This window comes from Thunnus maccoyii, chromosome 4 (genome assembly GCF_910596095.1).
Source record: "Thunnus maccoyii chromosome 4, fThuMac1.1, whole genome shotgun sequence".
Classification (NCBI taxonomy): Eukaryota; Metazoa; Chordata; class Actinopteri; order Scombriformes; family Scombridae; genus Thunnus; species Thunnus maccoyii.
The window spans coordinates 17,848,539-17,864,572 of NC_056536.1; the positions used below are offsets into that span (position 1 = coordinate 17,848,539).

The following is a 16,034-nucleotide window of genomic DNA, read 5'->3' on the forward strand; positions in this document are numbered from 1 at the left end:
GTGTAGGTAACCAGGAAAAAAAGTATCACTGCCAATTCACAATCAATGTGGAAAAACTCACATATTGATTGAGCTCCAATAATAAATAGCCATGTAATAAATAAAGTAAAGGTAAATGAAGTCAACACATCCTGCACTAAATCTTGTTTACCAGCCCAGTTTGTTTTCTGAGTCAAGGCTGAAATGTGCAGCATACAAATATCCTTTTTCTTCCTACCTGCTTGGAATTTCTGTGGTCAAAAAAAAAAAAATCCAGCCAAATGTACAGATTTCTCCTGTAATGTCCTTGCATTGTTCAATACTATACACACAGACATGAGTAAATGCTATTCTCTTAACTCCAACCAGCTCATTAATCACTTGTCACTCACACAACACAGGCGACGCCCGAGGAAGAACAGTATTCCATATTTGGAGCTTTTTCTTTCCAAAACAGATCAGTCTGCAATGTTCACAGCTGTTTGTCTGAAGCCGGAAATAAAGATAATAAAATTTAAGTTCAAAGATAACAGGAAAAGCAATTACCAGTTATTGACAACATTTCTTGGAGCCAACACAATTAACACCAGTGGTTATTAATTCATGATTTCCTGTAGCTTCAAGGTTTCTTGGGAAGTTAATTCACATTAGTGTTATCAACAATGCATACAGTGCTTTGGTGTTATTTTAATTACAATTGTGTGCACAGTATAGAATGTGTGAAACCTCAACTGATCTTAAATTTAAGTTGAATCTTTGCAAAGAGGCTAAAACATAATGCAGAGATTTCTATGTTCTTTTGAAAGGTTTTTATTCATTTCATATAATACTGACACATGTACTCAATAGCGGTTAACAGGCGTTTAAAAACACAGATATTAAAACCATTAGAGCATCAATTTATTTTTAGCCCCGTTGATTCCATGGACCATTTTTTACACGTTTACATGATTCAATATACCATAACATCTACTTGGTATTAGTCTAACCTCACCCCTGAAAGGATTTTGTCCTTTGTCAAAAAGCAAAAGAAAAAGAAGACTGACAAACTGTCTCCCCATTTTAAAAAATGGCATGTGGTAAGCCACAAAACTATTCAAGGTAAAATATTCTTATGGAGGTGAAATCTGCGAGAAGAAAAAGGTTTCGGTTTCAGAACTGAGGAACATGACGACAGCATCGAGTGTGTCATATGTGGCACAGTTAAATTTAATCGTGTCATCCAGACGACATGAGGCAGCCATTCTGGATCCACTCCCTTTTTTTTTCATAGTGACGTTTGTAATACAGGATCGCTGTCTAAAATCCAGATCACCTTTATTCCCGGTATGCGTACGGAACACAACTAAGCCACAGAAGAGAGATGAAGAATACAGATTGTTGTAAAGAAAGTTGCTTTTTTTATCGTCTAATCCAGTGCTGTTTAGGTCATAGTTCACTTTGTTGAAGTTGTTGTTTTGTAATAGCAGTAAAGGATTGTGGGTGATGCAGTCCTGTGCAGCAAAGGACCAAAGACACTCAGTTGTGTTTAAAGTGATGGCAGGCAGTGTTAGAGTCCTGTCTCTTCAGCCACCATGTCTTAGATGTCCTCAGAAAAACGAAACAACAATTGGATCCTCATAGAAGTCCGTCTGAGTGCATTTCCTCACTACTGATAGGCCCATTGTGCTGTGTAAGTACCTCCACCGAGAGAAGTACCTCTTCTCTTCTTGAGGCGGGCAGGACTATCGGGTCACCTGAAACAGTGAGAAAAGAAGTGTGTTAAAACTCGCTGACAATAGCCCCCTCAAAAAAAAGTTAGGAAGTACTGTAGCTTGAAACGGTAAAGGTCAAAGAAAAGAGTGTACAACCAGAACTTGTCAACAGAGGTTTTTAAATAATGCAGCACAGCGCAGCACAGTCCACTATTTAGAAGTAATGGGAACTGATTCTTGTTGGTGGAGCACCGACAACATGGCTAGCATGGTCTCTGTCTCTTCTGGCAAGAGACTAAATCAGACACAGCTTGAATCATGGCAGTTGGCCCATAATGCCTCACTCTCAGCGTCTGGCCCACTGCCATGTCATTTTGTCTCTTTGTCGAGACGGTCGCTCTAATCACATGGTCTCTTTATCTCGTCCATCCATCTTTCCATTTTCTTTGCTCATGCAACCACTTTTGGTTTATTTCAAGCTATTAGGAGACATTTTCTAGCAGCCAGCGACCAAACAGACACAAATTGCTGTACAACTGCCAGTGCTTGGGCATGTAATAGACCAGACTCTCCAAGACGGTTCCTCTGTTTTCCTGCATGCCTTTCTTTGTTATTTTATTTCCCAGTGGCTTCCCCTCTTAGCCCCAACACATGCTGCCCCCTCCTGTGTTTCCTCTTGAGGGAGCCGGTCTTTTGTCCGACCCAGGTGCCAGCTAACAAAGTGTGAAGGCCAGCCATCACTGAGAGAGAGCGCAGAACAGCCTTCCCTCCGAGCTGGCAGCTGAGACTGTTCTACTGTATCTGCTCTCAATGGCTCCAGGCCACCCTTCCTGGGCCCGCTCCCGTTGCCTTCAGGCATCTACTCCTGTGCCTGATCAAAGAGTCTGCAGGCGTTTGTTGTCATGCCAGTTCACTACACACGCACACCGCTGCATCTCTGTGCCTGCTATGCTTTTAGGTGCTAAGTCAAAGTCCCTTTAGGTGTTCAGCCGTTTGCCTGTTTAAATATGCCTGTAGGTGACGGTTTCTGTGCCCAATTAGAAAGCGGATTTAGGTGGTTTGATCTCAATTTACAAAACACACAAGCAGTGGTTGAGTGTCATCTCTATGGGCCTTTTTTAGGCCCACGAATGTCACATTTTCCACAAGCTTTAACCATCTACAATAGAGGCTGCTCATATGGCCACAAGGCAAATGTCCCCTTCACTCGTACATTATACAGACTCTTTATGACTCACTTAGTTACAGAAGAGTAAATTATGGAAAGTCATTACCTAAATTGTTTGATCTTGATTTGTTTTGTCTTATACTTTAATATTCTAAAAGCGGCATCAAATTACATCTAAACAAAATGTTTGATTTACTGTTTGTATTGTTTCTAACAAAGGGGAAATGCTTGCAGAACATCTTGCTGAAAGAGATTCATGGCGCTTGCAGAGTGCCACATCTGTTTAGTGCTATTGTAAATTAGTTATATAGGAAGTGAAACGAACATACGCTGCTGACACCTTGTCGTTTGTTAGCTAATTTGTGTATATGACCGCGTGTGCTTCTACACAAATGCACACACACTTCTATGTCTATGACAGCTCAGTGGCTTGGCAGGCCGGCTGTGTCTGTCTGCTCATCCATATGATATTATTTGGCATTGATCGAACTGTCTTCCATCCCCTCCCTCTCTCCTCCCTCTGCCCTCCTCCTCTCCTCCTCTCCTCAGGTCCCAGCCAGGGATGGAGGGAGGGATAGAGGGTGCCAAACCCTCTTTTGTATTCTTGCCTGCTCTGTGTACCCAGGCACAAGCATACGCTCCTTGTCAGCTGATGAGCTTCCATATTCTTGTTTTCAAGTGTTTTCTTTATTCTTTTATCTACCTATCACCTCTGCCTTCAGCCTTTCCTCTCCAGTCTCCAGTTGTTATTTTTTCTTTCTAATCCATCTCACCCTGCCTCTCTCTTCCTTTTTACAGCTCTCCATTTCTCTCTCTCTCTCTCACATCCTCTCTCTCTCTCACTCCATTGTCAATTTCGATTTACGAGTGGGTCTTAATGGGACTATAAGAGATCGTTCGATGCTATTGATCTAGATGCCTGCGCATCTTGACCTCAGCGTAGCACACCAGAGGAAGAAAAAAAACACTCTTTTCATCATCAGGCAAACACATCAGCTAACACGCTCACATAGTGTACACACACACACACACAAACACACACACATGCAAGCACACACACAGATCATTGATCAAAGACCTGAATGCAAGAGACAGCAAATATTTGTGCTCTTTCAAACTATGACAGAGTCAATGATAAAACGATGCCTGGATGAAACTGGTTTGCTTTGATCTTGTTCAGGAAATTGCAAATGCGCACTTTGGGGTTGATAAAAACATGAGATCAGATATATGAAGCTACCTCCTAACAGCACTCACATATTTAAAAATGGCATCATTTTCATATCTGATCAACCCTCATGTGCCTCTCTTCAATTATGCCCATTACATACTCCAAGATAACTTTATCATTTTCTGTTTGTCTCTCTATTTCCCTGTTATTGGGCTGTGAATTGAGTCGAACGCAAATCCAGGCTTGGGCCAGCACAGTAGAAAGGGTGAGAATAAGAAGAGGAATGGTTGAAGAGGAAAGACGGAAAGAGTGCAACTTGAGGAGGCGAGATCCACTTTGCCAGGTGAGAGGTGAGCAGAGGAAAAAGTAGGAAAGGAATTCTTAATCAGCCGGCATACAGGAGACTGTCTGTGAGTGTTTTAGAGAGACAGAAAAAGAGGAGAGCATGTGTGTGTATAAGCTTTTACCCAAGGAGATGCACTCTCCCTCCTCTGACCACACCTTCAATCAATTATTTAGGCAGAAAACAAAGGTCTGCACCCAGCCATGAATAATGGAAGGTGAGAAGGCAGAGAGAAGGATGGAGGTTAGACACAGAAGCATACAGTGACAAGAGGTGAGTCTCGCACAAATTCCTCCCTATGACAGACAGCTAAGAGCCTGCTCAGGTCAAGTCACTGAAGAGAAGGCAACAGGTGCCGACGGGGGCTAAGCAGAGAGATACATTATGTACACCCACACCTACACACACACACACACACACAGAAGACACAGACAAATGGACAGTACATGAAAAGTGTACAGGGAAAAGAGCATGCACACACTGTATTATGGGAGAATCAGAGCATAAAAACTATCCGAGGACAATTACCACTCTGGTGTATCCGATGTAGCGAGCTGTTTTTGCATCGAGTCAGATGGTATGCCAGTCAGATGCAGGGAAGCAGGGCAAGCGGGAGTGAAGGGGATTGTGGTGCTGTGTGTGTGTGTGTGTGTTTTGGCTTGTTCCTGTTGGCTTTGTTTTTCTTCAGAGAATGTTTGATGTTAGATCCAAGAGAGGCGGGAGGAGAAAGAGAGAGAAAATGGGTGAGGAAAAGAATGATATGAGGTGAAAAAGAGAAAAAAAAGTAGGGGATGGAGACATATAAGACAGAAAGGCGAAAGAGAGAAGACAGATATAACACAATGGAGGTGGAAGTGGGTCACACAGTGGTGGGTCTGACTGTGTGTGCATGCATGTATGTATAAAAGAGAGGGAAATACTGTGGAGATATAAGAGAGAGAGAAAGAGAGAGAGTGTGTGCAAACCAACCTTTGTGGTCTTGACTTTGTTGCCTGTGCTGCAGCTCCATCCTGTGAGGTCTGGGAGAACCTTACACTCCTCGCCGTCCATACATGGCTGCATCTGACACCACCACTTCTGGGCTACAATAGAGGCTGGAAAAAGAACGAGAGAGAGGCAGATTTTTTAGTTTGTTAAAGGCACAGCTTGATGTTGATGGGCCTGTTTTCACTCTGTGTTTTCATGCATTTGCAGACTGTGTATTTGTGAATTTCTGCGCCAAGCTTTTCCTGATAGAGTACTCCATATAAATGCAAATTTGTCCATTGGTGGCCCCAAACATTCTGGCACAAACCATAAATGATTTCCAATGTTGAGAAGTTGCACAGTTGGTTACAGAACCAAATGTTGCACAACTCTTCTCCAGTGCATCATGAATTCACCAAACGTTTCCGGCTATGTTGCCTTAATTGGGATTGTGTCTGATGTTGTTTTTGGTTTTCTTATGATCATAGATACAAAAGAATACATACAATATTACAACCGTCTTTTCAAAAATATTATTTAATAAATACAACCTTTCATCTTAACCCATCAATAGGAAAAAAGGGTTTCTGCAGTCTTTCAGCCTAATTTTCATTTCTTCCATCTCTTTTTCCAAAAAAATCCTGCTCTTGTAGATTACACTGCAGGGATCTGGGGTTGTTGTAGACAAACAAAACGTGATAAAGGGGAAAACAGAGCTATGAGTTGATTTTTGGGTGTGCCTTACCCAAAAATGCCTCCAAAACTGTCAGTATGGGGTGATATGAGATGGGAGCCATGTGAAGTGAGGGCAAAAGGTCAACATGCCTCAACTGTGTAATTGGTTAATCAACATTAATATAGACTTACTAAACAAATCTTCTATTGAGATTGTTCAAGTAACTTGACTATATATAGCAATACGTTGCCTCGTAGTGTTAGTTATTTTAAGTCTTTGCTATTTGAAAATTATACAGAAAAATGGTGAGAAGAAATATAGCGAACCAAATTGAGAACATCAAAGACACATTTCCATCACCTTGTAATGGACAATGATATTTTTCTGATACTGATTCTGATGAATATCAAGATGATTATTTAGATGTTGTCCAAATATCTCACCTCTATTATCCCTCAGAGGAATATGAAGCAGAATTTTCCTCTGAATATTTTGACAACATTTCAGCTCAGTAAAAAAAAATGGTCCTGTTCAGTCTGGAGATTCTTTTTTACTTTTTAAATCACGCTATTACTATTCTAATAGTACTACTGTATGCGTGGGTTTCACGGGCGCTAGAGTCATGTGAATTTAATCAGCACATAAGGGATCATTTTATTTTCAATTCAAGTAGAAAGAAGAATCAAAAAAGACAAAACTGAAGGCAAGATATGCATGAGACAGCTGGGATATGTTGTGATCTTTTCGGGTTTAGACTAGATTTGTGCACAACAAATCAAATCAGATAAAAATGAATTGATGAAGTGCCTTTAGCTAACATCACAGAGAAAAAGTCCCCGAAAGACTCAAACACATCAAGAACAAGAAGATGATTAAATATCATCACAAAGAAGAAAGTAACAAAAGAACCCTCGGCACAGTAAAAGCTGACTTACTGACTGAATATGTGACAAAATGTTTTTATGAATATGATTTCCTCAACAGTCAATTATAGGTAATTGCATGTTTAGCATGTAAGTATTCATGTAACTGTCACTCCTGCTCAGTACCTGAACAATTCATCAAAAAAACAGCCTGCATTCAGTGACAGATTTCCCACAGGGATAGTGACACTTTGAGAGAGATTCTTTCTTCTATAGTCCAACTTTTCTATAGCGTCAGAGAAATTTTCAAAGGATTTTTTCTTAGTAATCAGATGTTGCATACATGGTACAGCCATTTTCCACGGAGAAATCCCAGTATACAAAGCTTAAGCAGACTTTCATCCAGTCATCTTCATGTGGTCTGTCAGAATTTCTGTCAGCTCCATTTAGACGTAATGCCCGCAAGCGGTTTAAGAGTTTTATGGTTAATAACCCCTTTGTAAGTGGATAGAGCCATGAGCACGTACAGCGTATTAAAGCACTTTTTTTTTGCCATTAATTATTCCCTTCAATCATACAGTACACAATTAAAGCAGAACTACTACTAACGGTACGCTAAGTGAAAACATTAAGCACCACAATGACTTAAAAGATACTCTCATAAAGTTATGATGATGACGACTGAAGTCAAATTTGTTGTTAATATTTTACAACCAATGGCACTGACACACTCTGTTACTGTGGTTGTTGATCTACTGAGTAAAATTTGTGTGGTGGTTTAAGCAATTCAACTGTGATTTCTAAATATCTACTTAGTTATGGTTGTACTCCCTTATTTGTTCCCTTTATATATGGATTTATGGCTATGTTAAATTTATGGCTATGTCTGATTACGTCCCAAGTGCAGAACAATCCAAACATAAACTTCAAATTCAAAGGCAAATTTAACCCTACTATCCAAATGAGGAAATTTGTTGCATCCAGGGGTGAATACAAAAGGTAACGATACAGAAAATACATAAAATAAGGTAATGAACTAGAGAAAAACTACATACCGTCATGGTATACTCATGGTACTGTGTCCAGTATCTCTCTCTCCCTACCAGCTGGCTTCTCCCTAAATACCCATCATCTCTAAATTAACACTCCTCTCCTATCAGCTCACACATGCTCACATGCACAAATGTCATGTACCTTATTTAAAATAAGGTCATTATACAGCTGTGCTACTGATGTCAGTTTGCTTCTAATAAATCTTGATTGATTTTCTGTCTTTATATGTGCATATTCCCAAACACACAGGTCAAACCAAAAGTTAAAACAAGCTGGACACTTTGGACTTGTTAAAAAGTTGGAGGACCCAATGATCCATTTTAAATCTTTTTAACTGACTCAAGAAAACACATTTGTCGCTGCACTCACACCCAAAGGCGAGAAACAACAGAGCCGCTGAAACTGAAGCCTGTGATTTCATCAAGTGCTACTCTTCATAGCTGCAAGGGGTGTAGGATACTGATTTTGTGAACACAGGAACAGTAGCCAGAGGGATTTTCCATGTATAGGGGTACATCTCCTATCTTAGAATTGTCAGCACTACTACAAAATGAAGCTCATTTATTTGTAAAAGTTAGAGTAAACACTTCGGCCCACAGAATCAACCTTTAATTCACTCTCAACAAAGCAGCTCCAGAAAGATAGAAGTGAACTGAAGACCTGAATCCTTCGTCATGGAGCATTTTCCCTTTTCTGCCCGTCAGTTATGGAGCCATTAAGTTGTATTAGAATTTGTTATTTTCAAATTTTATGTGCATCATTGGAATTATTTGCTTGGTTTTGAATCACAGATTGCTTTTACTGTTCAGAATAGTTCAGATTTCTGTTCCTTAAACCTTTACGGTTCATTTGGGTAATAGGCAGAGTAGGCATTTCATTATTTTTGATTTGCTGATGTGTGCAGTGTAACCTTATGCCATCCATCATCTTTGTGATTCCTCATTAGTTCCTAATTCCCTTCTTCATCACAAAAATATAATGGACAGAGGCTGTTTATAATAAATCAGGCTCCTGAAGTTACCAGCAGAAAACAACATTGGACAGAAGAGCAGGGCAAAGTTTACAAGGACACCTAGTTTTGGCTCCCATATACAAAAATACTGCCAAAAGAATATTGACATATATATCTTCACTGTCATATCAAAGTTTACTTCACTCATACATCAATTTTTATATAAAGTCTCAGCAGAGAGCGGCACGTACAGTACCTGAACACCTATCTAAAATTGACAGATGTATGCATTATAGTGGAAGGATTTATTTCACCTAAGAACTCTGCCTCAAATTACACCTTACTATATTTTAGAGTGCCACATTTGTGAGGATTACTGTGTCAGCACCAGCCTGAGAGTATCAATTATTTTCAGAGACACTTAAGTGAGTGAATTGACCATTTATAGAAAATGGTTCTATCTGGCAGAAAAGGCTCTGCTCTTAGAGAGAGGGAGCTCTCAAATAATCCATGCTAGTCCCCCTCCTCTCCTTTTACAATCAAATACATGAACCTAATGTCTAAATCATGAATATCAAAAATTATAGCATACAAGGAGGAGGTTGGGGTAGTGGAAGGGGCTGCAGCAGCAAACAGCATGAGCGAATCAGCAGAGAAATTGTGAGAAGAGGTCTGGTTATATTGTACCATGGTGTACCACGGCATAATTGGATGTCAGGTGCTAGCCAAACAGCTAAGGAATGAACCAGGGATGAAGCAGCAATCAGCTAATGCATGCGCAAACCTCTATGCTTGGCCTGAACTGACGCTATGCTCCATTATCGTACACAGAAAAAGCATAGTGAGCATGAAATCATCAAAATCCATTAAAGGCATTTTAACACTCTTCTCAAAACAGGTGTGGCTCTGGCAGATGTGTTCAAAATAATACACACAAACATACATACGGTACAATGGTACGTACCATCAACACAGGAGGGCATGGCCCGAGTGGTGCCGGCAACCTGTCCAGGGAAGCAGGAACATTTGACAGTCTGAGATCTCTCCTCGATCTTGTTCTTGTTGCAGCAGCGATGAGCAGCGATCACCTCGCACGTCCCTGCCTTCACATGCACTGCAAAACAGAGAGAGAAAGAGAGAAAAATCACTCATTACACTTCTTGCTCTAATTTTTAATGTGTCTAATATCGAATATAAACAAGTAAGACAGTTTTTAATGTGATCTAATATCAAATAAAAAAGAGTAAGAAAGTAGACAGACAGATATTTTTGTGATGACATTAGCCTGGTTCCAGACTTATGAATAGCTGGCCACAACTCAAGATTGGAAGAACAATCGAGCCAATCACAGCTTTGTTGTTGGGATTAAGAATGAATGCATCATCTTGAGCATCCTGTGCCAGAACCAGAAAAATAGCAGAATAACATAAAAATTACAGATACAAATAACAAAAAAATTGCCACAAAAATGGTGACACGTGACATCAGTGCAGATATACAGCTTGTTGTGAGTGGACTTAAATAAATCGCAATACTTAAATCAACCTTGACAAGCCAAAAGTATGTCAGTCGTCCCCATCCCCAAACAGAAAATGCTAATCTGAACGCAACGATAAGTGAAATGGCAATTGAGTCTGATTATCAGACTCCTTTACTATGAAATGAAGCATTTTATGTATTCTCATGCTTTATTTATGCACTGATGTGTGCAAAAACACAAGCAAAACTATGCACACATGTAAAATGTTGGCTTACAGACACTCACACACAGTGACTCACAACCACAGCTTCTCTGGAAGTCCCAGTTTTTACTACACGGCTGCTGAGCAGCAACTACTCCTTCACTAAGAGGATCTGTGCAGAAAATACATGTTAAGTCGCTTGTAGCCCTTCTTCAATACACAGGGAATAAAATAGTAACTCGGTAATTGAAAGAAGGAAAAACAACCAATGTTTGTATGAGAATATAGTATAGTATAACATTTCAAGTGAGAATTAGTTGCAGTACTAATGAAGCGTAGATGTGGGAAGCCCCTCTACTACTTTCACTATAGCTACCATTTAGGGTGCACATGTATACGCACACTTCAATCAGGCGGCCCTGTGGTTAATTAACAACAAGTCCACCCCAAGCATAGAAGTCCCTTGAGTCAGCTAAGAGAGTGGGAACAAAGAAATCACACTACATTTGAAGATTTGTGATGTAAACACATGCCCCTTTCATACCAGCCTTTCATCAAATACATGAAAATGTCAAGGACAAACAATAAGCCTCGTCAGGAGCGTTGTGTGCAAGAATGCAGTGAGCGTGCGTCTGTGTTACACTCAAAATGCGTGATCACTTTGGTATTTATTTGTGGAATTATTGGTTATATATTAGTACTATTATTTTAAGTATTGTTGAGTACTTTATTTTTGCTGGTTGTAACAAGCAAAACATTTCAGTATTGAGATTGAGACCCAAAGTAATTAATTTCACATCTCTTGTGAGAAGAAGCCTTAGTTTATTAGGAAAGAGAAGAGTGGAACCAATGAGCCCAGGTTTCCTAGGGTGAGGGTTTCCACCCTCTCCCCAGAGGAAAACTTTGAAGAGAAATGCATGTTTCGTGTCTTCATTCCTTTGAACATTTTATCTGTTTTTCAGGTCATTACACTGTGAAAATCACAAAAAAAAAACTACCTAAAAACTACCTACTTCCTAAAGCTAAAGTTTATGTAGCACAAGTGTGATGAGTTTTGTTAATGGATTTGAATATTCAGTATCGGGTTTAAAAAGTGTGAAAGTGTAGAGTTGCGTATTGCAGCATTCTTAGAAAAAAAAAAGAGAAAATGGTGACTGTCACGTTATGAGCTACAGACAGCATTCACATTTCTATGGGTCCCTGAACACATTATTAGCGTGATTGTGTACATTGAATAGCAACATTTTCAATGCTGTGGGCCTAAACACTCGACAGATATATTGAATAAGGTTATTTCTGTTGATTGGATGCTTATAAGATTTGTGAACAAGTTCTTTGCAGAAATGCACTTAAATCCCCAATTTTGTGAGTTTGAATCAAACTGATAATATAAGTTAATTAACATTCCTTATGTGACGTGTTGAATGTTTTGGAATGAGAACCATCTTAAACTACTAAAAGTAGGTTAAAGTGAAAGTATGTTGATTTATGTTGCTCAGTGAATTAATAGTATATGTAATGTGTAACTTCTAGTGGATCTAATTGCATCATGTGATAGTAGCCATGGAACCAGTACAGATGCTGAAAAGATGGACTTGAACAAACAGTAATGTTCATTTGGTTTAAAGAGTGTGGTGGAACTGACAATGAGTTGAAAGAAAAAAAAAAACATACTAATGTACCTTATTGAAACAAGGCAAGGACAGTGAACCAAACAATGGACACTGAAACAAAGAGACACTAATGCACTAGGGAAAGTTTTGAATATTTATTTCATGTTTTCAAAATTTTGAAATAAACAACATTAAAATTGGGAAGAGAAATGCCTTCATTCCTTTGAACATTTCATCTGTGTTTTTCAGGGAAATCATTTGTTACTGGGGTTCTAGCCTTGGGAGCCATAACAAGTATGCGTGTTTGTGTGTATACATGTGCATATGTGTTTAGGGTTGTTTTTGTGAAAGTCAAAGTCTGGTGTATGTGCGTCTTTTCACACTGAAGTTACTGCCATTTCCATTACAAAAGAGTCCGCCCACAATACAACAAAGGGTGCACACTGCATGGCAATGAAAACTAAAGCAGCAAACAATGACTGTGCTCTGTCTAAAGAGTATTTAAAAGTGAGGCACGCTGTACTGAAAGACCCAGTATGAATATGTTAAACAGACTAACAGAGATTTGAAAAGTTCTTAATTTGCTCAGTTAATGAGAAAAAGACAAAGCAGGAATCCTGCAAAGCCCAGTTCAATTAATATCTCGGTGAAAAGCACATTTTAATATCTCACCCGCTGTTTGTGTCTCTCATCGTTCTTTCCTCTGATTTCCCTTTTTCCCCACTAGCAGTGGGACCAAAGGATAGTGATGTTGGTTGATTGATGTGTCCGTCTGTCTGTCCATCTATCCAACGCTTTGGTCCACAGCTAGATATCTCAACAACTACTGGACAGATTGCCACGATATTCGGTGTGTGTATTTATGCTCCATCAGAGAACGATTCCCAGTGATTCTAATGATCCCCTAACGTTTCATTTAGCATCGCTATTAGGCAGAAAGTTCCATTTGAATAGAAGAAATATCCACATGTATTGAGAAGATTGTCAGGAAGTGTATTGTGCAAATTCATTGTTCCCAGAGGATAAGAGCTTTACATTTTGGACACCCTATGAGCTTTACTTTACGACCAGCATCACGTCAAATGGTGAACTACTCACATTACTTTATTTACTGGCTGTAATGCTGTGAAATTAGAGGATGAAGCATATTGACCATGGTGACCCCTTGACCTTTTCTCTATTGAGAAAATTTCATTGCCATGAAATTTGCTCAATATTGACTATATTGACTACTTACTGACAGCATGTGATGATCTAACCTGTTAACTGTTACACTGTTACACCAAAATGACTGTACACTAGATACTGCATAATGTAGTAAAGTGAGTCGACTGACATTTGCTGAGCACATTTACGCTCCCCAGAGGAAGAAGCTTTCAGAATTTGTTCTTTAGTTCATCCTTAGTTCACTCTGACATTTTTATCTCCTTTTGTGGTGAGACTCAAAGATTAGCACTATCAATAGTGTAGTATGTCATTCATTCCAGTCTTGTACCTTGGGTTAAAATGAGCATTGCAGCCTAGAGTTTTAGTTTTGTTTGTTACTCATACCTCTTTATTACTCACATATATCTTTGCACTATTCTAATTGACTTTTTTTTTCTTATAAGCTTTTCTGTGAACCCTTTTGGCAGACACACCACTCAGGAAAATCAACACAAACAGAGTAAACACCTTAACCCAACCCCTCCAGCAGGTACACTATGGCCCTTTTTTTTAGCTTCAGCACCTGCAGTAGTAATTGACTCAATATTAGTAAGACAGGCAGAGCGCTGAGCTGAGCCTAGAAGAGAAATGATGAGGCGAATTGGGGGAATTTTACTGGAGGAATGTAAAAGTTCATTGTGACTTGATTACACGTTAATGTTAATAGATGCCAGTAAATGTCCTCAATGTGGTAAAATAAAGCTCTATGACAGGATGGTTCAGTGATTATTTTGAAAAGCTTTAAATTGTTCTGTTAAGTATTACTTTCACTTTTAAAGGAGAAGTGATACATTGGTTCAATTACATACTTTGTTTGTCTTGCTTTATTTTATGCACACACTCATTTGCTGCTTTTTTTAACCTTTCTTTATTCAGGGAAGTTTCACTGAGAAACTTTTGCCTCTCTTTTGCAGGGATTCCCTGATCACATCCACATAGTTAAACACATTCACACCTCGAAGCTGCCCAGTACAACCACAGTCTGACCTGTTGACCACTGAGCAGCTCCACAGGAGCAGTTTTGGGTTAAGGACCTTGCTCAAGGGCACCTCAGTGGTGGTAATAAGGGAGGGGCAAGCATTGCTTTTTTCACTTTCCCCACCCAGATTTATCTTGCCAGTCAGGGGATTGAACTGACAACCTTCCGGTCACAAGCTAACTTTTCTAACCTTTAGGCCACCACTGCCCAGCTGGATCTGTTTAAGATCTCCACCAGGCAACTCTTAAACCATTACTGGTACAGTAATGGTTTTAAAATCTCTGATTATGCACTTAGTTGCCCAGACAACAAAAATGAAGACACGGGAAAATGAGCTCTGATGCGCTACTGGCTAAAATTGTTTGATTATTGTAATTTCTTTGATAGCTGCTATTTGTGGGATATACAAAATGCAGCCAATGGTAGTCATCATCTGCCTGAGGTCTGGTTTTGGTTTTAATCCTCCAAATCAAAAAAAAACAAAATTGCTAAAACACTATCTGGGCCCAACTTAGTTATTATGGTATTTTTTAAAGGATGCCTCACTCACAGTGCCAAAAAGGTTGTATTAACAATACTGATTTCACATGTGATAAAATGGAAAATGGCAGTATTCGTCCTCATGTAGGTTCATGCTGCTTCAACATTAATCTCAATATGTTCCATTTTTCAACAACGAAAACAATTCTGTTTGTGGTGGATTTGTACTTAATATTTTTAAGGATCATTTTAAGAATTTTTATGATGGTGATATTTGTTCCAGTAAACCTCTCTGGTTTGCAATAACATAATGGAAGTCATAATGGAAGGCTCCTGAGACAGCACATCATTTCAAACAGTAATTTTCTTCCATGGTTTGACCTGTTCCCAAAAGAGGATTTAGGAGTTGGACTTAACATCGGAAGAGATTTGATTTGAGAGTTAATAAATTGACAGGACAAAGACAGAAAACACAAACCGTGTTTGCTTTTCACTCTTTTGTTGAGGGCTGCTCTCTTCTTCCATCACCCTCACTTTCGGAGGAAGAGGTACAAAAGAATAGATATGTTTTTACCGACATCATGCTGTAATCAGTATGTGATACCCTGTATGTCTGAGCTTCTTGCAGTGCAGAGAGCAGCTGCTCATGTTGGCAATGTTGTTGTAAGTTACTGCTGCTATTCCTTCAAGCCCCTACATCTATCATCACCTTCTATTGGATAGCATTTTTATATATGCCTCCAAGATGTATCAGATAAGAGATTTTAACTCTTTTACAGGAAGCAAAAAGCAATTTGGGGATAAAATCCATAAAACAGCATTGTGTGACAAATATCTAACATATAATAACAGAGAGCGGCTCAGTACTCACAGGGAAATGGCACTGACAAGGCATGTGCATATGTGCTTACCATGTTTAGTGTGCTCTCTTACTCTGTAATACAGAGGAAGTTGTCAACACTGTGAGGCTGTGTTGTGCTGAGATGTTAATAATTACCAATCTGCCAGAGTGAAGCAGGGGCCCACAGACTCCAATAAACTCTAATAAATACTCAGCTAAATTAGGCATTATTCACACATGACATACAGAGAGGGATGCACACAAAAATATTCACATTAAATACACACACAAAGAATTTATTTCAACACTATGTAATAATTTGTGTACGCTATATGAACAACGGTAAACACTAAGACAGGTCACAGTCT

At 39.3% G+C, this 16,034-nt stretch overlaps 1 protein-coding gene across 1 annotated transcript; it reads right to left on the minus strand.

The window, feature by feature from the left end:
- Window positions 1–670: 670 nt before the first annotated feature.
- LOC121895954 (chemokine-like protein TAFA-2) lies at window positions 671–13,422 on the minus strand. Its single transcript, XM_042409520.1, has 4 exons — window positions 13,398–13,422; window positions 9,830–9,979; window positions 5,325–5,449; window positions 671–1,715 (listed from the first exon to the last, which is right to left on the minus strand). Coding segments are annotated over exons 1-4 (288 nt in total). The 5' UTR covers window positions 13,399–13,422; the 3' UTR covers window positions 671–1,703.
- Between the last annotated feature and the right edge of the window lie 2,612 nt (window positions 13,423–16,034).